General features: G+C 38.0%; 1 protein-coding gene across 1 annotated transcript in view; it reads left to right on the top strand.

Annotated features, from left to right (window-relative positions):
• Positions 1 to 11,496: 11,496 nt before the first annotated feature.
• The window catches only part of TC2N (tandem C2 domains, nuclear), a gene marked incomplete at its 3' end in the record, with an annotated part of 37,353 nt that continues 24,437 nt past the window's right edge, over positions 11,497 to 24,412 (top strand). The window contains exons 1-4 of the mRNA XM_081292273.1: positions 11,497 to 11,606; positions 15,276 to 15,481; positions 20,528 to 20,669; positions 21,464 to 21,586. Coding sequence (XP_081148399.1) covers positions 21,520 to 21,586 — 67 coding nt within the window. The 5' untranslated portion in view covers positions 11,497 to 11,606; positions 15,276 to 15,481; positions 20,528 to 20,669; positions 21,464 to 21,519. The remainder of the gene's footprint in view (positions 11,607 to 15,275; positions 15,482 to 20,527; positions 20,670 to 21,463; positions 21,587 to 24,412) is intronic.

Genomic DNA, 24,412 nt, shown 5'->3' with positions numbered 1-24,412 from the left:
AGGAAGTGAAGAAGGAAGGCAGAACTGGGAGGTGGCCCAGAGTAGTGACAGAAAACTAGCCAAGGACAGGGACATGGTGACTGCATAGAACTAAGTGTCTAGCAATGACCACACAAAACCACACAGATTTCCAGGGATGGCCATGCTCGTTTCAGAGAAGCTAGAGGGAAGAGTTCAAAAACTCCCAGAGCTAGAAAACATATTAGTCTTCTGCCTTACTTTCTTTCTTTTTTTTTTTTTAAAGAGAGAGTGAGAGAGAGAATCCTAATATTTTATTTTTTAGTTTTCGGCGGACACAACATCTTTGTTTGTATGTGGTGCTGAGGATTGAACCTGGGCCGCACGCATGCCAGGCAAGCGCGCTACCGCTTGAGCCACATCCCCAGCCCTTCTGCCTCACTTTCATTTGTCTCTAAATGAAAGTAAATCCAGGGAAGAGAACTAAATCTTTCTGAGACTATTATAAAGCCTTAGTTATTTCATTGACAAACCGGAGGAAAGGTTGATACCAATATTGAATGCATCAGGAGGCTTTTCTTCAGAGGGAAATTGGAATAAAGTTACAAAAAATTGAATGGTGCATCCCCACCCCCATCCCCACCCCACAAGGCTGATCCTTGCAAGGAGCAGGCATAAATATCTAAATGGATGATGAAGGTGAGATAGGTGATAAAAGGAGAGATGAGCTGGGCACAGTGGTGCAGGCCTGTAATCCCAGCAGTTCAGAAAACTGAGGCAGGAGGATCTGGAGTTCAAAGCCAGCCTCAGCAAAAGTGAGGCGCTAAGCAACTCATTGAGATCCTGTGTCTAAATCAAATACAAAATAGGACTGGGGATGTGGCTCAGTGGTAGAGTACCCCTGAGTTCAGTCCCTGATACCCTCCCTCCCCAAAAAAGGTCATAACCAGAAAAGATGATAAAGGAAAGGTCAACCAGTTTTGAAAGTAGATTTTCAAACCCTTTGAAGGAGAACCCCTCTATTAGCTTATTTTCTCCTATTTATTGTGTACCTCAGCTAGCCAAGCCTGAGGGTATTCTCATTTCCCTGATCCTGTTTTCAAATGTCTTTAATCAGTGAAGTAGCTTTCCCAACATTCATTCTATCTCCTAAGTAGTAGCTTGAGGGTTGGCAAATTGATCTCAACTCAAGTGATAGGTCTGATTAGTCAAAATGTTCTCTCATCTTCTTTACCAGTGTTGGTTCAAGAATGAGCACATAACCCAAAAAAGACAAGAGGAGAGGTTTGTTTGTTTCTGGAAAAATTTTCCTTTCAAGAGCAATCCAGAAGAATTCATTCTATCCCTGAATTGAAGGAGGAGGGTCTAATTGCTTTGGCAGCCATTCGGCAACTATAAAACAATTAGATTTAGGATGTCACCTACATGATGCAGAAGAGAGAAAAGGGAAGGAAAACATTCCATGATAATTGGTTGAATTGCCAATAAAGTCTGATCTACGTTGGAGCTTCCTTTTACATTAACCATATCAGTTATCTACTATATAACAAGACTTCCCAAAACTTAGTGGCTTAAAATAGCACTCAACCATCATTTAGTTCATGAATCTGCAATATGGGCAGGGCTTGGTGGGGAAGGCTTGCATCTGTTCCACAAGGTGTCAGTGGGGGCAGCTCAACGAGGACCTGAAGGGTCCGCTCACAGAGCTGCACAGTTGGTGCTGGCTTCGAGGATCATGGGCTTCATTCGTTTTTACATGAGCCTATTCCTGTGGATCTCTCCACAAACTGCTTGGGCTTCCTCAGAGCATGGTGGCTGGATTCCAAGAGCAAGCATCCAAAAAGAAAGAAATGGAAACTGCATCTCCTTTTATGCCTTTTATAGAGCTTTAGGCTCTCCTACAGCATCATTTTCACTGTTCTTTGAGCAGTCACTATGGTTAGCTGGGATATAGTTTAGAAGACAAATATTCCAACTTTTGTTCAGGGGATTTCAAAAAATTGTGGACATGGGTTAAAACAACATACTAGCTAAAACATTGCCTTATTCTAATGACCACTTGAATTGAGTTTTCTGTTATTTGTGGCTGAAAGCATCCTTATTGACAGTTATTATCATTCAGCTGTGGGCAGAAGAATGTCCTAAATGAATAGCTCTCAATCTGGTTGAATGTCCTAAATGAATAGTTCTCAATCATAAAGCCAACTGTAGCACAGTTGCTGGTAATTTGTTACTGGTAATTTAATACCAAGGTTTTGAAATGTGTTTACTTTTTCTTTCTTTTAAAATCAGAGCAGAATCAAATCTTTATTTGCATGCCATTCATCTTAATTCAAATAGAATTCTTTTTTAATTTTAAAAACAACTTTATTGAAACAGTTCACATATCCTGCAATTCACCCATTTAAATTGTGCAATTCTGTGTGTTTTTTTTTTTTTGAGTATGCTCACAGAGTTGTGCAGCCACCACTTTAATCAATTTTACAACTTTTTGATACCCAAGAAAGAAACTCCAAAACCAATTCCAATTACTCTCCCTGATTCCTCCTGGCCCCTACCCTAGGAAATTGCTTATCTACTTTCTAACTGTATTTGACTGGGACTTCCCCTCTCTCATTTCATCATAATTATACGTATTTTGATGTTAATCCCCATGCCCATCTTCCCCATTCTCTCAAGCCTCATGTTTTTCTATTTTCTATTCTTTTATGAGATCAGCTTTTCTACATTCCACACACTTGTGACATCGTGAAGCATTTGTCTTTTTGTGCCTGGCTTATCTCACTTAACATAATGTTCTCCTATTGCAAATGACCAGTTTTATTCTTTGATATGGCTGAATAGTATTCCATTGTGTAGCTGTAACACATTTTCTTTATTCATTAATCCGTGGATGGACATTTAGGTTGATTCTGTCTTGGCTATTATGAATGGTGCTGTAATAAACCTGGAGTGTAGATATCCCCTTGGATACACTTATTCCATTTCCTCTGGATATATATTCAGTAGTGGGGTTGCTGGATCATATGGTAGTTCCATTCTTAATATTTTGAGGAACCTCCACACTGTTTTTCACATTGGCTACAGTAATTTGCATCCACAGCACAATTCTACTAGAATTCTCTGAGTGGAGGATAAAGGGATGGGACTAGAGTAAAGATGTCTGGTATGGTACCTAGGAACTTGACATGGTTGACAACTGTTGGCCTGGATACCTCTTTTGGTAAGAGAGAAAGAATTCCTTTGATCAGGCTCAAATTCTATTCCTTTTCCACCTGTGCTCCACTTAAGGCAGTGAGGGTGAAAATTGTCATTAGACACTTGATATTCACTTCCTAGCTCTGATTATCTTTGTTTCTGAACATGAGGGAAGGTCTTGCCCCCAAAAGCAAAAGAACTCTCTATTATGAGTCTTTTGTAATCCTGCACAGAGCCTTTGATACTTTGTTGAGCATTTCTATAATGACAGAAAGGTGTGGTTCTCTGGATACCAAGAAAACAAGCAGAAGGCAATTCAAGAGCAGTAAGAAACTATTTAAAATCAAGTGGTAAAACAGGTGCCGCAGCCTGGTAAAGAAAGGAGAGCAAAGAGGAGCTGAGCAGCTCCTGAATTTCAGGGTGCTTCCCTGTCTAGAAGGGACAGCAGCAGGTTCCTCAATGACCAGCCAGGACAAATGTCTGATCCAGGCATGCCCAACCATAGACCAGCCAGCAACCTGTGCCCTGTGCATGGCCTGGCTGGGAAATAGGGCCCAAGTCATTAGGATTCCTCTCCCAGGAATCTGGACAAGGAGCTTTTTCTTATGTGGCCCTGAGCTCAAGGTCTAGTAGCTTTGAGGGATCAGAGACTTAGAGAAGCTTGTTGGGATGTGCAGGTATGCAAATAGAAGCAGTTTCCATGAGATGAGGGGCTGAGGGGGTTTGGGCTGCTTCTGGTTTTGCCCTTTCTGAGACTCACTTGTTAAGATTCTTGAATATTTCCATTGTTTCTTTGTCCAACTTAGGGATAGAACTAGAATACTATTCTGTCGTTTCCTTGAGCTAATTTGAGTGAGTCTCTGTTCCTTGTGACCATCAGAACTCTGTGTAGAGCAAGTTAAGAATCCACAGGGAGAGGGTAATTCTGATTGTTTTATGCAAATATACTCAGATCTGGGCTTTACAGTTTACTGAACGAGGTTGTGGTTTGGTGATGGGGTTTTGAGTTTTAGAATCACACATGGCCTTGAGTTCAAATTTTGCTTCTTTATCACTTCTTTGTGATCTTGGAAAAGTTACTTACCCATAAAGTCTAGATAATAATACTCACTTTTGCAGGGTGATTATAAGAATTAAAAGAAATCTCTCTCTCTCTCTCTCTCTCTCTCTCTCTCTCTCTCTGTGTGTGTGTGTGTGTGTCTGTATCATTAGCACTGTTTGACACATAGTAGGTCAATAGGGAATGGCAGCTGTTATCATTCTGAAGCCAGCTAACATACACATTTGGTTGGGAGAAGGGAAATAATTTTCAACCCTGTTGCCAATAATGTGGAAGCATTTTATATTCCCCAAATTTTTGAGAACTGTGTGTGGGCGTGTTACATGTGTGTTTGTTTGGCAGGGGTGTCGTTTGGCTCCTCTTGCCCCCTTTGCTATCAAAGTTGTATTCACTATGTTCTCAGAAGAGTTCTTGTTATTAATCAGCCAGGCAGCACGAGATGAACAGGGGTGATGAGTTGCTCAGGCTGCCAAGCAAGTTCATGTTTTGCAGAAAATGCCAAATTGTTTCCTGAGGGGATTTTTTTTTTTTCCAGGCATGGAGGGGTATGCTTCACTGGCCCTCAAAGACCCTGTCCTGTCCCTCCAGGGCTGTCACCTCGCAGGGCCATATGATAGCTCTTTAAAAGCTGTTTTGTGGAGCTGCTGCACAGTTGTGCTGGAAATATATTAGTGTTGTTTATTCCTTTGGGTAAATGTACCCACATCAAGAAGGAAATGGATTACAGACCTCCCACATTTCCTCAAAAAGTATCCCAGCCCCATCAGTTCCTGCCTAAGCTGGATGGGGGGAGGAATCTAGGTGGGAGTGGTGGAGGAAGAAGGAATGTTTGCACAAAGCAGGGTTAGAAAGAATTTTGAGAACCCCTCCCCGAAACTTCTAATTCATACAGAGACCAATGTGTGCTTGAAACCAACACATTAAAGGTGCTAGCATCTTAAACAACATGTCTTTGCTTCCTCTGTCAACCACGTTTATTCATGAATTCTCCTTATGGATTTGGAAAAGACTTAAAGTAAAAGGAAGAAAGCGTTGGCACTCAAAACTGCCTAGGGATTTTGCTGGGCGTATGGGTTTTCCTAAAATTCTGCTGAAAGCAAAAATTACAAGTGATGGGTTTCAAATTTTATTTTAGATAATGATTTTTAGAGGCATTTATAATCATTCATGTTTAGAAGTAGCCTTCTGAAGAGTTTTAAAATTTTTCTCTCCTCTGCTGTGACAATATTTAGGTTTTTACATCTAATTCAAAAGGCAGAAAATTATCAAGTAGAATTTTACTGAGAGTGAGAAGCTTAATCTCCTACTTTACTATTGGCTCAACTTGTGCCCAGCTGGGAGTCCTGGGCACACTGGTCTGGGACTCTGGAGACACAGTGAGAGTAGAAGCACCTCTATCACCCCATCTCAGAAAATCTTGGTAGTCCCGAAATGCCATGGCATGAAAGAACAATCATCTATTATTTTTATGTCTGCCCACCAGCTGGGGATTAGCTGATGGAGGCTGGGTTTATCTTGTATGACTTCGTTCCATAGGTTTCTCACTCTTCTTAGACCAGCTGGCTGACCCAGGCAAATCTTGTAGCATTGATAGAAGCACAAAAGGGAAAGAAGAAACGCAACAAGTTTTTTAAAGGCCAAATTCAGAACTTGAATGCTGTTATTTCCACCTCATTCTATTGGCCAAAGCAAGCCACATGGCGGAACTTAAAATTAAGGAGTAGATAAATATATTCCACTCTTTTACTGGAGTGGAACCTCTAAATCAGAGCAAAGGATATGGATATAGTGCAGGATAAAGTCCTGGGGCCAGTAGCATAATCTCCTACCGTAAGAAGGATTATGACTAGGATTGTGCTTCCAGTGAGTGGAGCCACAGCCTGTCTCCATTTGTGACCAGACAGTCCCTTGTTTGATATCAATGAAGGCTATAATAACTTGATGCTATAAACCACTCATTATTCCCCCTAATCTTCCTGGTTTGGGTTCTGTTTGTTCCCAGGCAACCTTCTGATTGTCATTTAAGTTCCTAAATGAGAATGGTTGTTTCTGCAGGGCACAGTGCATTGGCCTTAAAATGCGGATTTCCAGTGCGATCACAACTCTCTCTCATTCTTTTAGTAGACAGCCACCCTATTGTCTACTTCTAGTGAACCTGACACTGCCTTCTTCAAGAGGAAGAGATTTACTTAGTATGCTAAAGAAGTAAGTTGCTCAGCTTGAAAAGCTGAAAGTCAGTTCTACTCTGGTCAGCTCATGCTATGAGGCAGTGGGCAACTAGTTACCCCTCCTGGGGAGACCTCAATCATGGTGCAATTTTTACCCACATTTCTGCAGTTTCTACACAGAATCCCAGCACTTTGCCTTTAATAGTGTCAAAGAAGCATGACGCAAGCTATGTGATTTTCCATTTGCCAAACATATGTACAATGTTTCGGAGGGGTTCATTCAGGGGAGCACAGTATAACTGACGTGGGAATACTATCTTACAGATTTGGAAGAATCTGGTGATGTAAAGGTCTGGAAATGTCAGTGCAGTGAGGCACTGGAGAAAAGTCACCACTCAGCCTTCCTGATGCCCTGGTACAAGTGGACTCATAGGGTCAGAACTCATAATGAATCCAAGAGGTCAGGCCCATTTAATTGCTAGAGCAGTACCCCTAAAGGGAGAAGTAGAAAGTCTGTGGATGGCTGTCCCCTCTCAGTAGGGCTTCCACCAAACTCTGTAGGTCTTCTTCCAAGCTCTGGAGGCAGGCCTGGGTCCTCTGGTGTTCAACAGGGCCAGCCGTTGGAAAGAAGAACTGGGGATCAAGGATGAGTCAGCGCCTGCCAGCATGTTTGTGTGTGCCTTCCACTGCAGGGTAGCAGAATGGTCTCCAGAGAGAAATAGCTGTTTCACTTCTACCTTCCAAATCTTGCCTGAATTCCTTTCTTTGACAAATGTCACTTAGAAGCACATAGGAAAGATGTTTGGGGAATGTAGCTCCAGCTTAAGCAGGCCTACTTAGAGTCCAGAGGAATGGACTTTGGACTGAGTCATTTCTCTCATTCCATACAGAGTTCCCAGGACCTGGGGATTCATATCCTCCTCTGCTCTGCTCAATGAGTTGGGGGGCTTTGTGCTGGAATTCTGAGACCATTTTGGGTCATTCCTCCATATGTTCTTGTCCTCTTCAGACCAGCTGCTCAGGCCTGGATGAGTTGACCATGTGGTTGGTGGAAAGCCCTCTTTTTTTCTGAACCTCTCCTCCTTCACAGCCTTCCTTTCATCTCACTGGTGCTGCTGCCTCACATCCTTGGTGCTGAATATTTTTTTTTATTAGGCCTCCAGTGAAACTGTCAATCGTTTGATACCATGAAGTTTCATTTATTAGTGAGGTTTCCAGGAGGGGGATGGTAATGTTTGGGGGCAGGGTTTTATGGGAGGGCACTGAGAAAAAAGACATTTTTGATTAGGTTCCTAGGGGAGTGTCTATGACCATCCATTTTCCCATTGTTACTCTAGTTTAATAGGAACCAGGAACCCAGAAAAGAAGATGATGGGGGAAGGAAAGAAAGAAGAAACTTATTCCATCACAAATAGTCTACATGTCCTGTGGATTAATGTGCCAGGTTCTAAATAAGATATTCAGGACCCTTCAGAACCTACCTTCTCACTCCTCTCTTCTCTTACGCCTCCATATATACTTGACTTTGAGTAACACCTGATTTCCTGAAGTCCTCGGGCAAATTCAGAAAATCTGAGAAGGACAGGTGAAGATGATGTGATGGTGACTCCATGCTTGCTTTCAAGTGTCATCATGGTGGCATCTGAGAGAGAACAAAGAAATTTGTCCATAAACATTTTTGTTTATCCACTCAGGACAAACTTAAAATTTCTATGACCTTAACACCTTCTTTGATAAATTTCCATGTTCCATGTTTCCCCTCCAAGAGACAAAATTTTTCTGTATGTTTTATGTAGTGCACATGTCATCATTAATGACAATTTTAATCAGAGTGTAAAGCTAACTACTGGCAGGGGCGAGTGGGGGAATCCCCATATATACGTGGTTTTCACAAGTTTATTTTCCACTCATGTAACAACCCAATCAAGGTTAGTCAGTCAAGGACATAGACTTCTTCCATCCTGTCATATCATCAGCTTTAGCAATGGCTGCCATGGTTCAATTATGTCCCAAGGTTGTCAAGGACTGGGAAGAGAGAGAGAGTAGAATGAAGGTTCACATCTTCTTAATTGTCTGGATCCAGAAGTGAAACTCTGCTCAAATTCCACTAGTCAGTATTGGTCACCTGGCCTTAACTAGATGCAAGGAAAATGGGCAAAGCAATTTAGTTTTGTGCCCAGGAAGAGGAATTGACATTTAGTGAGCAACGGTGACACTGTTAGAATGTCACTTTCTTTCTGCAGCAAGGGTCTAAAACTGAACTTTTTATAAGCACTGAAAAGTGTCTGCTGAACAAGTGAATGAATAAATAAATGAATATGTACAGTTGTTTACTGCTATGTTTTTCTAAGGCAGAAAATGGGAAGAAACAGATATTTGTTACCCTGTTGTATTCACATGAACATTTATATTTGTGTAATTATTTTATTCTAAGAACTCATAGTTCCTTCAAGATATATTTTTATTATATTCCCTTGAAGATATTTTGAAGTCTTCCATGTGTCCAGTGCTATGCTTTATGCTCAGGAAATAGAGGTGCATATCACAATTCCCGACCATTGGTAACTCAACTAGAATGAGCTTAGTGAGGAGAGGGAAAAAGAAATTAATAATCCCAATTATTGTGTGGGTGCCATGATGGCAATATGAATGGATTGTGGTGGGATGCAAAAAAAGGGCACCTGATTCAGTCAGAGGTGGGCAATGTGGGGTTTCATCTCCCAGCAGAGGTGGCTCTTCAGGTAATTGAACATGAGTTTACCAGTTGAGCCTCGTAAGAGAAAGGTAAAGGGAATCAAATATATAGAAATTTGATAATTTAGAAAACTATATTTAGTTTAGGAGGTCAAAAATGGGAGTTGAGTCTAGAGAAATAGCCTGGGTTGAGTCATGAAATACTTACAAACTGGATTAAGTGAAAGAAAGAATGAATATAGATTAGGAAATGGGTATTACACAATTTGTCCCTATTGAATGAAAGAACAATACACAGTAAAATCTAAACAAAAGCTGTTATCCACATAATCCAAAATCTGTTTTTTCTCCCTGAGAGCTACCTCAAATAATATGTGACTGGTAACATTAGGAAACAAAAACCTGCTCAATGTTGCAATGACAATTCTTTCATGGGAAAATATTAAACACAAGGGCACAGAGAAAGGTTCAATATCCTCCATTCATCTCAATGTAGCCTTGCCTCTGAGAGTGGAACAGGAAAGAGGCCCATTTTAAGGAAAATAAGGGAAGTGATTTCACGGTTTTGCAATAGCTGTATCTGTCAACAGAATGGATTCTTCTAAGAAAGCTGTTTTAGATGGACTCTGGAAACAAAAAACAAAAAACTAGGAAAAATTCCAGGAGCTCCTGCTCTTGGAACTTCTGCCTCAGTGAAGAGGTTGTTAAAGTTGTTCAGTTAAAGAACCAAGTACTCAGCCAAGTTCAATCAGCAGTTACTGAGCATCCATGCAGCATTTATTCTTCATTCATTCAGCACATTGGAACAACACTTTTGTCCCCTGCATTATGTCAGGTGCTACAGGAGAGTAAAAACTCGATAGATATGGTCTTTTCTTTGAGAAGCTTCAACTAACACAAGAATCTAGAAGTTTCTGACCAAGGATGTACTCTCCTTAAGGGTCAAATATCAGAGAGAGGGAGAGGGAGAGAGAGAGAGAAAGAGAGAGAGGGGAGGGAGAGAGAAAAGGGGTGGGGGAGAGAATGAGAACGTAGCATAGAACTAACACAGAGAAGGCTCTCAGAAACCTTGATGTCTGAAGATTCAAATCTTGGCCCTAAAGTCGGGCAACCACTAATTGGTTGTTTGCCCTGCCAATTTTTTTAAAAAGAGCTGTAAAATGAAAATAATACCAGTTACATCACAATTGCCAAGTTTAAATGAGATGACTCATGTGAAAGCTTTTTGTAAACAGTACAGAACTTTGCAAACATTGGTGGTCAATTATTGAAGGTGAAAGAACCAAAAATTTCAGGTAGTGTTTATTAAAGTGTGTTTGTTGAAACACTAATACCCAGGGATAGTAATGGGCATTTCTCAAGAAGAAAGTTCTGTGGTCAAATTAGAAAAATGTAGAATTAAGTAAAGTAAAACACAGTTCTTTGACCTGTAAGATGCTAATGTGTATTGTGAACCTGAAGGAAAGCAACATACCATCTCTTTCCCTGAATTTATGTGATCTTGGGAGTCTACCTCACCCCTTTTCCAGCATCTCTAGGGCCTTGAGATTGACAGAACTCACTATGGGAACAATAATTATTAACTTTTACTTCAATAATCACCAACCTTTCAAAAAAGCGGAGCCATTTATCATCAGATAATCTAGAAATTCATTCAACAATTGATCAGGCACAGGGCTGAGATGCCCACCACGGAGGTCTACAAGAACAAGAGCCGCCAACCCCTTGCCAGGATTAGAGGAGATTCCACCATGTAATGGGAGGTGCAAGGTGCTCTTGTGGATACATTTAACGTTTCTGCCAAGACACCCACAGGTGGCCAGGCAGTAGCGGATATAAAGTAACAAAAGTGAAGAGGCACGGGCTGCTTCTCAAAGACTTTATACATTTTTCGTAAAAATACTGTCAAGTGACAACACAAGACAACTTCTAGGCTTCTTCAAGAAGAGTGCGGAAACGTCTCTGGCAAGAAAAGACTGCTCCTTCCTCCCCGCGACAAGCACACCAGGCCAGTGGTTTTCCCTCTGTTCCCTTTCCAGCTCCTGTTTCCTTTCTGATCCTTCTACACACCCCAAGCTCTGCTTGACTTGGATTTAAGATCTTTCCAGAGCGGACAACTAAAAGCCGCCAGGTGGAACGGCAGAGTGCAGGACGCTAGAGCAGCCCAGCTCAGGTAGGCTGTCGAGCGGCCCCATTCACTCGGCCCCTTCGGGCGCACCTCCAAGCTCACCTCCGAGGGGCGGGATGGACCTGGAAGGGGCGGGGCGACCCAGTGAGGGGCGGGGCGACCAGGGAGGGGAGGGGCGTGGCGGGGCGGGGCGGGGCGACCCAGGGAGGGCGGGGAAACCTGAGGGGAGCCCGGCCGCCCTCAGGGGTGAGGTGGGGCGGGTCTGCTGGGGGTCTGGGGACTGGGGCGCGGGGAGGCGGCGGCGGCCCTGAGGGGCGGGGTTACGGGGCACGGCCGCGAGAGGTGCTCGGGGTAGCAGTTCCCCGAGTGGCGCGGGCAGAGCGCCGGCCGCCGGCAGCAGGTAAGCGGCGGGCGACGCGTGCGGAGTGCGCGAGGCCTGGCGGGAGGGAAGGCGCTGGCAGGTGCGCTCTGCGGGCCGGCCGCGCGGCCTCCACCCGTCGGCACCGGGTCGCGGGGCTTGAGGGGGCTGCCTCACCCTCCGGGCCCCGGGACTCGCGGGGCCCCTGTTTGGGACGGCTCTTTGCCTCGGCCTTTGGCTTCTTCCTCTCGACGCCTGTCTCGCCGAGGCCTGGGGGACGGCTGCGGCCGGCGGGGGGCATAGCGGCCGGGACCCCCTGCCACAGGCCGCGACCCCCGCCCCAGGCGACGGCCGCGTCGCGCTGCGCTCATTGGCCCGGGCGGGTCTGGGAACTTCGAGAAACTGCGAAGGTGTCAGAATGTCACTTTCCCTTGGCGTTCGCAAGCCACTGCCCACCCAGCAAGGTGAAGGTGCGACTTCTGCCGCTTCCACCTTTTTCTTTTTTCCCTGCTGTGGTAGGGAAGACAGAAGGGTGGCATTGTGGGGTGTTGCGCCCTGATAACATCTGCGTTTGGGCAAGCTGGTTGCCAAGCCAAACACTGATTCCTTTGAGTTTAAAATAAAGCATGTAAAAGGATTGCTTTTGTAGTTAAAATATTATTCCGATTTTCACTACAGGTATAAAGTGTTGGTTTTTTTTTTTTAAATTTTCTTGATTAATAATGTTAAAAAACAGCCTGTGTAAATACTGACCTTTTTTTTTCCAAACAAGGTTAACAGAACTCTGTTTATCACTTTAATATTTTGATATATAACTGCATCTTGGTTAAAAATTACTTTTTCTGGAAAAAATGTTAATATTGCTTACCTTTAAGTAAAAGCCGGGATTTGAGGCAAGTTTTTAAAATCTCTTCTTTATTTTGTGGTTTTTGCTAATGAATATGAGTTGCCTTCATAACTTAGGGGAAAATCCTCAAGAAAAAAATTCTTTTTTTAACCTTGCAAGAAAAAGTTTTAAAAGTATGTCTTGAATTTTACTTGCGTCACTTGAATTATAATTGTGCACACATGAATAAAACTAATAAATTGAGACAGTAATATACAATGAGAAAATGAGTTTAAGATTTGTGTAGGACATCTGGCAATCCTGTCTAGTTGGCAGTTAGATTTATTGGCATCAGGTTTTTCTGCAGTCTGACTCAGAGTTGTAGACTTTGGAAGCAGTAGTGGATTTGTGGTAATTAATCCTTGTAAAAGGGTGAGAAATCATTCAAATAAATACAGGATAAGAAGAGAGAAAGACCAAGGATGGAAAACACTAATGTGACAGTGACAACCAAGGAGGCTGAGGGGCAATCTGAAGGGAGAAGGAATAGTAGTACCAGGTGAGGCCCTAGAAGCCAGGAGGAGAGAATTTTAATGAGAAGAAAAGCTTATTTGGGAGTCACACCAGTCAGAGCAGTCAGGAAGTTTGCCTGTTAATGTTGGTAGTTAGGAAGGGGCCACTAACCCTAGCAAACAGTGAAATGGTAAGACTCAATATGAATGAATTTGAGATGTGAATAAAGGATAAAAAGATTGTGAGTGTAGATCCATATTTTGAGAAACAACAGAGAAATGACATCATGGTTTTAAGAGAGGCATTTATAGTCAAATTGGAAAGAATATAAAGGACTTATATATCTTTATGTTAAAGTGAATCCTCTCGGCATTGCTTTTCATGGTTTAAGTAGCAAAACTGAGAACAAGTAGCTGAGCATGCTGAATAGTACCCTTCATAATAAAGTATTTCATCTCCCCCATCCAAATTATGAATACTATTTTAGTTGTGTGAATACTATTTTGTGTATTCAGTTCAGGTGTTGTTACTGTTGAAGTTCCAAGTATAAACTGTGTTGGACTATATTTTACCTGAATTCCAGTGGTTTGATACTCCCAACTTGTTTTTAAGTCATTTGATTCCTTCACGTATACCTCAATGAATCTTCTGAAAATCTTATATTTTGACTAAATCAGAATGGAGGCATGTGTTAGGGCTTTTGCTTCAATTGTTATGCAAGGGGAAATGCACTTAGATAAAAGCTTCTGTATGTTTCACTGAAAGTGATTTTAGTTGTTACACTAGAATTGACACTTATTTTGAATATATTCCTTAGAATATGAAAAGAATGGTTAAATTGGAAAAGTCTGACTACCAAGTGTTAAAGAGGACGCAGAATAACTGGAATTTTCATGTTGTACTGGTGGGAGTGTAAATTGGTGCAATCATTTTGAAAATTCTTTGGCAGGATCTACTAAAGTAAAACATGCATAAAATATTCTCCAACATATAGCCCCCCAAATTCTAGATGATGCTGTCACCAATATATACTTATATTACTCATTTAATTATATGTTTTTATTGTAAATATGTACAATTTATTGTAGGTCAATTTAACCTCAATAAAGCTGTAAGAAAGAGTAAATAAAATAGTGAAAGAAATCATATCATTTAGGTATATTTACCTCCTTTAAATCTCATCTCAAGGTGATGAGATTATGAATGTTTAATTTTTAATTCAGAAAGTACTTAATATTTACAAAATACTACTCTTGGCACATTTATAGATTTAAAACAAATACCTGTGTGCTTCTCTCATGCTTAAGAAATAATACATGGGCTGGGGATGTGGCTCAAGCGGTAGCGCGCTCGCCTCGCATGCGTGCAGCCCGGGTTCGATCCTCAGCACCACATACCAACAAAGATGTTGTGTCCGCCAAGAACTAAAAAATAATAAATATTAAAAAATTCTCTCTCTCTCTCTCTCTCTCTCTCTCTCTCTCTCTCTCTCTCTCCTCTTTCACTCTCTAAAAAAAAAAAAAAAATAAAAAAAAATAAAAAAAAAAGAAATAATACATAACCAATATTTTTTTTAGTTGTAGCTAACTTTATTTTATTTATTTATTTTTATGTGGTGATGAGGATCGAACCCAGTTCCTCGCAAGTGCTAGGCAAGCACTCTTCCACTGAGCCACAACCTCAGCCCTATAACCAATATTTTTGAAGCTGCCCTATGCATTCCTCTCTGATTATATCTTTCTTTCCATTTTCCTTGCTTTTCTCTGTACTTTTGCCACATACATATGTATTCCTAAACAGTGTGTTGTTTAGTTTTGCCTATTTGCAGTGCTATATAAATGAAATTACATTATTTCTATGACTTTTTATACAATATTATATGCATATGAAACAAATGAATTTCATGTTTAGACTTGGTTTCCATCCCCAGTATATTTCATTATATATTTGCAAACATTAAAAAGAAATCCTAAATACCAAGCATTTCAGATAAGGGATACTCAATCTGTATGTGTGTTTATATATACAAGCAATATAAACACTGAGTACAGACTCAGTATGATAATTGCACAAGCCAAAAGACAAAAAATAAATGAAACCCTCCTACATTGCTGGTAGGAATGTAAAGTAGTGTAGCTTCTTTGTACAAAACTTTGGCAGTTCCTCAAAAACTTTACACAAAAAGAAAAAAGTTCACATAAAGTCATAAGGTTACTATGTTACCCAGGAATTCCATTCCTGGTTTAATATATCTATAAGAATGGAAAACATACTTTTATGCAAAAACTTGAATACAAAAAGTTCATAAGCAACCCAACTATCCATCAACTGATGATGGAAAAACAAAATGTGATATATGTTTGTCCATACAGTGGAATATTATTCAACCATAAAAGAGAATGAAGTACTGATTCATGCTACAACACGGGATAAACCTTGAAAACTTGAAGATAAGTGAAGGAAGCAAGACAGAAAAAGACCATATTGTATGACATATATGAAATGTCTGGAATAGGCAAATCAGAAATGAGGTAAAATAGTGGTTGCCAGAGGCTGGAAGAAAAGTTACTACAAACAGGTACAAAGTTTCTTTTGGGGAGTAATGAGACCATTTTTCAATTAGATAATGAAAACTCTTGAATTAGATAGTGATAATTGTACAACTGTGTGAAGTGGTATGTTGTTATAGTTTTGATTTGCATTTCCCTAAAAGATATGTTGAGCCCCTTTTCATGTTTATTGGTCATTTGTTGCCTTTGGAGAAATGTCTGTTCAAATCGGTTGCCCATTTTAAATATATGTGTGTGTGTGTGGTGTGTGTATATATATATATACACACCACACACACACACACACACATATATACACACACATACGTGTAAATATATATGAGTTATAGGTGGACACAATACCTTATTTATTTATTTTAATGTGGTGCTGAGGATCAAACCCAGTGCCTCACACGTGCTAGGCAAGTGTCCTACCACTGAGTCACAACTCCAGCCCTGTTAGCCCATTTTTATGGGGTTATTTGTCAAAGTATGAATTTAAATGATCTGGTAAGCAAATACTTATGTTCTCCAGAGGAGTATACTTTAATTTTTGGCTTAGAAAAGTTACCAGGAAAGTTTCATGGTCAGTGAAAACCAAGTGCAAAAAAGAAATAAGATGCCTAGCAACAATCAGCAGAAACAATTGATAATTAGAAATATACCTACGAAAGTTTGAATAACCAGTCATAGATTATTAAAATAAGTATACTAAACCATTTTTAAGTAAAGTTTGTCTTACTTTAAGACACTGAGTTTGTGGTTTGTGGTATTTTCTTACAATATCAATATAAAAGCAATACAAAAAATGATATTAATAAAAGATGGGAAAGAGAAAAAAAGTAATACAATAACCAATCTATTAGAAGAAGAAGAAAAAAGATCATAAACCCTCAGTCAGTCTAAAGGAAGACATGACAGGAAAGAAAAATAAACAGAGGACCATTAGGACAAGGAAAAAGCTCAAGAAAAAAAGCATAAGGCTAAACTCACATACGTCAATTACCTTAAATATTTGTAAATGGAATCAAGTACTCCAGATAAAAGATAAAGATTGTCCATCTGGGCTAAACTACCTCAGCTTAATGCTATTTATAAGAGACATATCTAAAATATGTAAAGACTTATAAACTGAAAACAGTAAACATAAGGGAAAAGATATACCACATAAAACTATTCAAAAGAAAGCTGCATAGCTATATCACTATCAGACAAAATCAATTTTAGGCTAAGAGCATTTCTAATAAGTTAAGACAGTTTTAAATTTATATGAGTGGACTAAATACAAATAAAATGTAAAGATTGTTAGAATGGAAATATAACAGTCCAACTATGTGTTGTTTATAAAAACAACTGGAATATAACACAAATTGAAAAGAAAATGCTGAAAAGAACATAACATGCAAGTTAACTGAAAGAAATCTGTGATGGCTATAGTAGACAAAGCCAACTTTAAGGCTAGAAGTATTAGTAGAAACTAAGAGGAATATTATTTAATGAGCTTGTATGTACCTAATAAATTACTCTCAAAAATACGTAAAACAATTCTGATAGAACTAAAGGAGAAGTAAATATATTCATAGTCATAGTTGGAGTTTTCATTTTAACCACATCTGTTTTTTAGTACCTATAGAACAAATAGAAAAATAGAAATATGAAAGATTTTAACATGACTAGCAATTTAATTGACATGCATAGAACACTGTGCCTCAAAATTGTAAATGTACATGGGATATTTATCAAATTTGATCATATATTATGCCTCAAAGCAAGTTTCAAAATTTTAAAATATTGAAGTCATATTGAGAGTTCTCTGACTACAGTGGAATTCAGCTACATATTCAGAGAATCTGGGTAACTTTTCCTTTATCAAGGACTGGAAACTCCCTTCAAGGTAGTAAAGTGTAGGGCTTACCATGTTTCCTGTTTCTTTGTTGTTTATTGCCTAAGCCAGTGTTTTGAATATTGATGTTTCATACATTTTGTTTGTTTCTTGGGTGGGAGGTCCCAGTTTTTCTATTTTGTCTATGTACAAATATTTTAAATCATTTTTCTTCAGTGTATTCCTGGGTGTATATTTTTTTAAAAAATATTTTTTAGTTGTAAATGGATCTTTTATTTTATTTATTCATTTATATGCAGTGCTGATGATTGAACCCACGGACTCACACATGCCAGGCTAGTGCTTTACCACTGAGCCACAACTCCAGCCCTGGATGTACATTTTAATCAGATTTCTTTTATTCATATAAACTTGTCTCCCTTTCTATGTCTTTTCCCCATCTTTCCTACCTCATTTTAGGTGATTCCAGGTCATCAACTCTGAGGATTTTTCCCTTAGAAGTACCAATCATTTTTAATCAGTCCTCCTACATTCATCTCATGATTAACGTTAAGTATTTGAGAATAGAAAGGAAGTTTGATGAGTATGTTAGTGTTTTTAAAGGAGGTGAAATATGTTTTCTTATCTATTAGAGTTGATGAGTCCCAACTATATTCTCAAAAGTAAGTTGAGGATTTTTTTAATGCTATTTTTTATACCTTTATTTATTTTTATGTGGTGCTGAGGATCAAACCCAGTGCCTTGCTAGGCAAGTGCTCTACCACTGAATTACAACCTCAGTCCCTAATAGGCTTGAGTTCTGAAGAGAAAGTACAATGTTGTTTCTGAACAGTTTATATTTTAGCAGAATATAAATAGAACAACAGCTAGATAGAACAACAGCTCATGAAATATCAAGAAAAATATTAAACTCTTTTATTTTAAAGTACACTAGACATTTAGAAATGAGAAAGAAAATTAGATCTGAGTAGTTAAGGAATGATTCTTCCAAAACATTGGGGCTAAACAGAGCTTTTGAAAATGAATAGACTTAAAAATGAAAATAAGTTACAAGATGTAATGAAAAAATGTAACTTATAATAACTAAGTAAATTACACAGGCATTAAGACTTTGTATGAGGATAACTATAAAAACTCCCAAAGGTACAAAGATAGACATGAGCAAATGTAAAGAGATAATTTTGTTCTGGGTAGGAAGGCAATATCCTTAGGATGTCAGTTTTTCTAAAATAATTTATTAGTTTGAAAGTATTATATTTTTCCTTTATAATAAATAATCCAGACATATTGCAAAGAAAGTGTAAAGCAGAAAGGGTGGCTAGCCTTTTAAGCCTTTAAAATTGAAATAATGTGATATTGGTACAACAATGGATAGACAAATTGAATAGAAAATACAGAGAGACCAACCCAAGTGCACATGGAAATTTAGTGTTATGAAAAAGGGAAGAAAATATGATTTTTTAAATATGTGGTGTTTATGATACATAAAATAATAGAAATGCAAAAGATTTTAACCAATTGGGAAAATTGGAATAACCAATTGGGAAAATATAGGTTTGGATCCATTTTTCATATTGTATACCACAATGTCCATATAGAAAATAATAACATACTAAGTACTAGAATAAAACATAGGTAAATTACTTATGATCTATATATGGAGAAAAGTTTACTGTGACTCAATCCAGAAGCAAAAAGGAAAAACATAGGAGAGTATGCTGCATGTGTGTTTGTGTATGTGTTTCTATGTAACTTTGTATATGTTTACATAAACTTTGAGGACCAGCATGACACTACAAGTAGAAAATTCCATATTATGAAGGTGTTTCATGCTCAGAATTACTTTTGGGTAAATAAAGTGTATATATTAAATATAAATGAATTTCATATTTAGACTTGGTTTCCATTTCCAATATATTTCCAAATATTATATATTTACAAATATTCCAAAATCTAATAGTCAGACATACAAACCCCAAATCCTGAATTCCTAAATACTTACAGTACCAAGCATTTCAGATGAGGAATATTCAATCTGTATGTGTGTATATGTATACAACCAATGTACACACTGAATGCAAACTCATTATGTTTGTGTATAAGTATGTAGTGTGGTTGTATACATACACACCTTTGCATAGCAGAAAACACAAAGTAAAAACTGAAAATTTTTTGCCACTTATATGGTGGATAGTGAGTTAATCTCTGAAATATATAAAGAACTTCTAAAATGAGAAGAAAAAGACCAAAAACTTTATAAAGATGAGCAAGACATATGAACCGAAAATTCATAGAAACAAATATAAACTAGCTTTATATGAAAAGATGCCCACATCACTTATAATAAGATAGATGCAAATTAAAACAATACAAAATGATCCCTTCCTTAACATATTGGCAGAAGTCCAGCATTCGGACAACATATTTTGTTGGTGACAGAAACAGGTGTTCTCATACATGGGGAATACAAAATGATTCAGTTTCACAGGGAAATGTAGCAATACAAGTAAAATTACACATATATACTCTTTGACCTGGTGTATGTGTGTATATTATATATATATATATATATATATATATATATATATATATATATATATTATATACACACACACACGTATATATGATCTTATAGGTATATTTTGAGAAATATGTGTGTACAGAGATACTGAGGTGTTGTTTCTAAAAAAAATTTTTTAGTTGTAGGCAGACACAATATCTTTATTTTGTTTATTGATTTATTTTTATGTGGTGCTGAGGATCGAACCCAGTGCCCCACCCATGCTAGGCATGTGCTCTACCACTGAGCTACAATCCCAGCCCCTGTGGCATTGTTTCTAATAGCAAAAGATGAAACAGTCCACATTTTTGTCTCAATTTCAACAAAGCAACTATTAAAGGATTGAAATCATAAAAGGATTTTTAAGATATACTTAATATATATGTGTGTTTAAGATATACTTTTAATTCTAAGGATTCAAATAACATAAATTATATAGTTATTTGTTTATTGGCCCCAGTTATAGGGATTTTGAATTACAAAAAAAAGAGTAGTTGCTAATGTTAAATTTTTGATATGTGATAATGCCATTATGGATATATATATATATATGCTTATAACTATGGTGAAATATTTCTTGAAATATTTTTAAGAAATGTATATATTTAAAACAAGTACATACCTTTTAGAACTATTTGACATTACAAATACTGTTTGTTTTAATGCTTGAAGTGATCCATCTTCAGCTGGTTAGAGCCTCTTGAAGTTACCCTCTGAATCCTTCTGCTACATTTCTTAGATTACTAATTAAGTACTTATGGATGAAATTATATGATTGGAATTTATTTCAAAATAACCCAAAGGATATTACCAGGTAAGTTGGGAGACAGAGATGAAATCAATATTTTCATGAGTTGGTAATTGTTTTATTTGGGTGATTTGAGTTTTGTTATCCTGTATTTTTTGCATATGTTTAAAATTTCTCACTAAAAAAATGTTTGGAGTAAGTAGGCATAAATTAAGAGAATGTATTTGAAATAAAGACCTTGAAACTAAGGTGGGAAATTGGATGTGAAGTCCTTATACAATTTTATGTTCCTAGTACATATAAAACAGATTCCTTTTATTTGCACTATACTTTATTTATGGTGTGTGTGTGTGTGTGTGTGTGTGAGAGAGAGAGAGAGAGAGAGAGAGAGAGTTTAAGATATACTTTTAATTCTAAGGATTCAAATAACATAAATTATATAGTTATTTGTTTATTGGCCCCAGTTATAGGGATTTTGAATTACAAAAAAATGGATTTGGGGAAAGTGAATTTTTTTCATACTTTTTAATGACATAGCGCTATGTTTTCTTTCAAATTTTTCTTGAACATAGTTTTAGGCATATCACATTTAAGAGAAAATTGAGAATGGAATTTTTCTTTGTCAGATTTTAATATAGACATTGTTAATTTAATAATTTTTAAGCATACCATTTTAATAATTTTAAAGACTCCTAGATTATATAAAATTATATATGGGAACAAAAAATCTGTCATCCTTGTAAATATTTTTACTTTGAAGCCCTCATTATGTCTTATAAAAATAGATATTATGATTTATTTAATGATATCTAATGGCATTAAGCATGATAATTTTAACTTGCTTTCTATTCTGCCACCAGGTTCATATTAAAATTGGAAGTTTCTATCTTTTGAGGGACATTGGAAATTGAATGTAATGGCAGCAGAATTTATAAAGAGTTGCTGTAGAGGATGTTTCCATGGTGAAACAGAAAAGCACAAGTGTGAGTTTTATTTTGTTTTGATTTCAGTAAACATTTATTTAGTGCCTTATTTATGGCATTGTGGAGAATGAGACAAATTGGGAGTGTTTCCTAACTTTGTGGGGGAAGCAAAATGAGAAGGCACAGTAGGAAGTATTCCAGAACCCCAGGTATCCTGAAACGTACTGGGGAGAGAAGTGGATTCAACCTAGAAGATGATAACCTGGACATCACCATAAAGAAGATGACATTTGCCACAGAAGCCTGAACAGCATTTTACAAGCTGAGCAGAAGTAAAAGGAAGTAAGAGAATGGGACAGTTGAACACTGATGGATGGATGGAATGATGTAAGCAAAGGCAGGGAGAGAAGGTGTTTGGGGGACAACATGCTCTGATAAATGTTTCAGTATAAATAAAGAAAATTTCTAATTTATGAATAGTACATTTAAAATGCTTTATATGAATGAATGATCCATGGGTGAAATACCCATAACTTTATCATGACCCATATTTATCAAGGACCGCTGGAGATTTCCCTTTCAAATGCATGGTTTCCTTATCTCTTCAGGGTTCTGATTGGGACTTTATTTTTCTCTGATTCTTTCTGATATTTTTTAGTCCAGGGCAGAGCTTCCTAGTACCCTAGTATATTTGAGTATGAAGGTGTGTTAGTCTATCTTCTGGTGCCCATAACACTTGGTACTATAGACTGGGGAAGTTTTAACAAAAAGAGATTTATTTTGGCTCATGGTTCTGGAAGACCAACGTCAAGGGGCTGCATCTGGTGATGGCCTTCTTGCTGGCAGAATTGAAGATGGTGCAGGGTCTCACATAGCAAGAGACAGGAATTGAACATGTGTATCCTGATCTCTTTCCCTTGTGTTTTATTTTATTTTTTGGTGAAGGTGCCAGAGATTGAATTTAGGGATGCTTGACCACTGAGCCATATCCCCAGCCCTATTTTGTATTTTATTTAGAGACAGGGTCTCACTGAGTTGCTCAATGCCTCACTTTTGCAGAGACTGGCTTTGAACTCCAGATCCTCCTGCCTCAGCCTCTCAAGCTGCTGGGATTATAGATATGCACCATTGCACCTGGATCCCTTTCCCTTTTAAAAGCCATCAACATTCAGTCATGGGGATTCTACTTGATGACCTTATCTAATCCTTATTACCTCCCAAAGGCCCCAGTTCTAAACATATAGTTGGATTAAGTTTCCACCCTCTTAATATATCACAGTGGGGATTAAACTTCAACACGTAAATCCTTGGGAGATATATTTAAACAATATCCAATACATAATAGAGGGCTTCTTTTATACATGAAAACATTACATAAGTTCCTACACTACAGTGTTGTACTTTCATTTATTCTGCAAATAATACAAAATATAAAGATGAACTCTAGTGTTGCTTACTTGCTTACCTGCCTATCTTAGTCTTGCAGTTTACGAATCAGAATGGATAAAATGGGTCATACAAGCTAGAGTCAGCATGCATTTTATGTGTTTTGGTGGAGATGTGTGTAGACTTGGATACCTTTGGCTTCTCAATATTGCTTTATATATTTGAAACTCATGTTAACCAGTAGCATTAACAACAAAATTGCTTTGTTGAAGAGTAAAGAGTCTACAAAATGGGAGAAAATCTTTGCAAACTACTGCTCTGACAGAGGATTAATATCTAGAATATATATAGAACTGAGAAACTGAACACTAAGAAACAAACAACGCAATCAAAATACAGGCAGATGAGCTGAGCGAATACTTTTCAAAAGAAGTGTGAATGGCCAGTAATATGAAAAAATGTTCATCATCTTTAGCAAATCAAATGCAAATCAAAACTACATTAAGGTTCTCTTTCACCCAAGTCAGAATGGTACAGCTACTATGGAAATCAGTATGGAGAGGTTCCTCAAGAAATTAAAAATAAACCAAATATATGATCTAGCTAAACCATTCCTGGGTATAAATCCAAAGGAATTAGGTCAGCATACAGTAGAGATACCTGCATACCCATGTTTATCATGGCACAATTCAAAATAGCCAAATCATGGAATCAGCCTAAGTCCTTATATATACACAATGGAATATTATTCAGCCATAAATAAGAATTAAATATCATTTGCAGGAAAATGGGTGGAATTGTAGGTCATAAAGTTAATTGAAAAAAGTCAGACAGATGTCACATTTTTTCTAATGTGGAATCTAGGGTTAGGGAAAGACATGAAACTAATCAGAAAGAGGAAGGGGATGGGATAGGGAGAGGAGAGGTAATAGAGGGTAATGAGGATGTGGGGGAGGGAGTGAATATGATCAAAGTATGCTATTTTTTTCTTTTCATTTGTTGCAAATAGTTACACATGACAGTAGAAAGCATTTTGACACATCATACATAAATGGAGTATAACTTATTCTTCTACACCAGTTGTGTAATCATACATGCACATAGGGCCATAATGTCCAATTCATTTTACCTTTCCTACTCTCATACCCGCTCCCCTCCCTTCACTCCCTTCTGTCTAATTGAAAGTACCCCTTTTCTTGTCTAGCTGCCCCCACCCTACTCCATCCCTGCCCCTCTTATTGTGAGTTAGCATCTGTATGTCAGAGAAAATATTCCACCTTTGGTTCTTTGGGGTTGGCTTATTTCACTTAGCATGATATTCTCCGGCTCCTTCCATTTACCTGCAAAGCTCATAATTTCATTCTTATTTAAGGCTGAGTAATATTCCATTCTGTACATATACCACATTTTCTTTATCCATTCATCCATTTTAAGGCATCTAGGTTGGTTCCATAATTTAACTATTGTGAATTGAGCTGCTATAAACATTGATGTTCCTGC

Source organism: Spermophilus citellus (assembly GCF_964194105.1).
Source record: "Spermophilus citellus genome assembly, chromosome: 4".
Classification (NCBI taxonomy): domain Eukaryota; kingdom Metazoa; phylum Chordata; class Mammalia; order Rodentia; family Sciuridae; genus Spermophilus; species Spermophilus citellus.
This window is presented reverse-complemented; position numbering and strand designations above follow the sequence as displayed.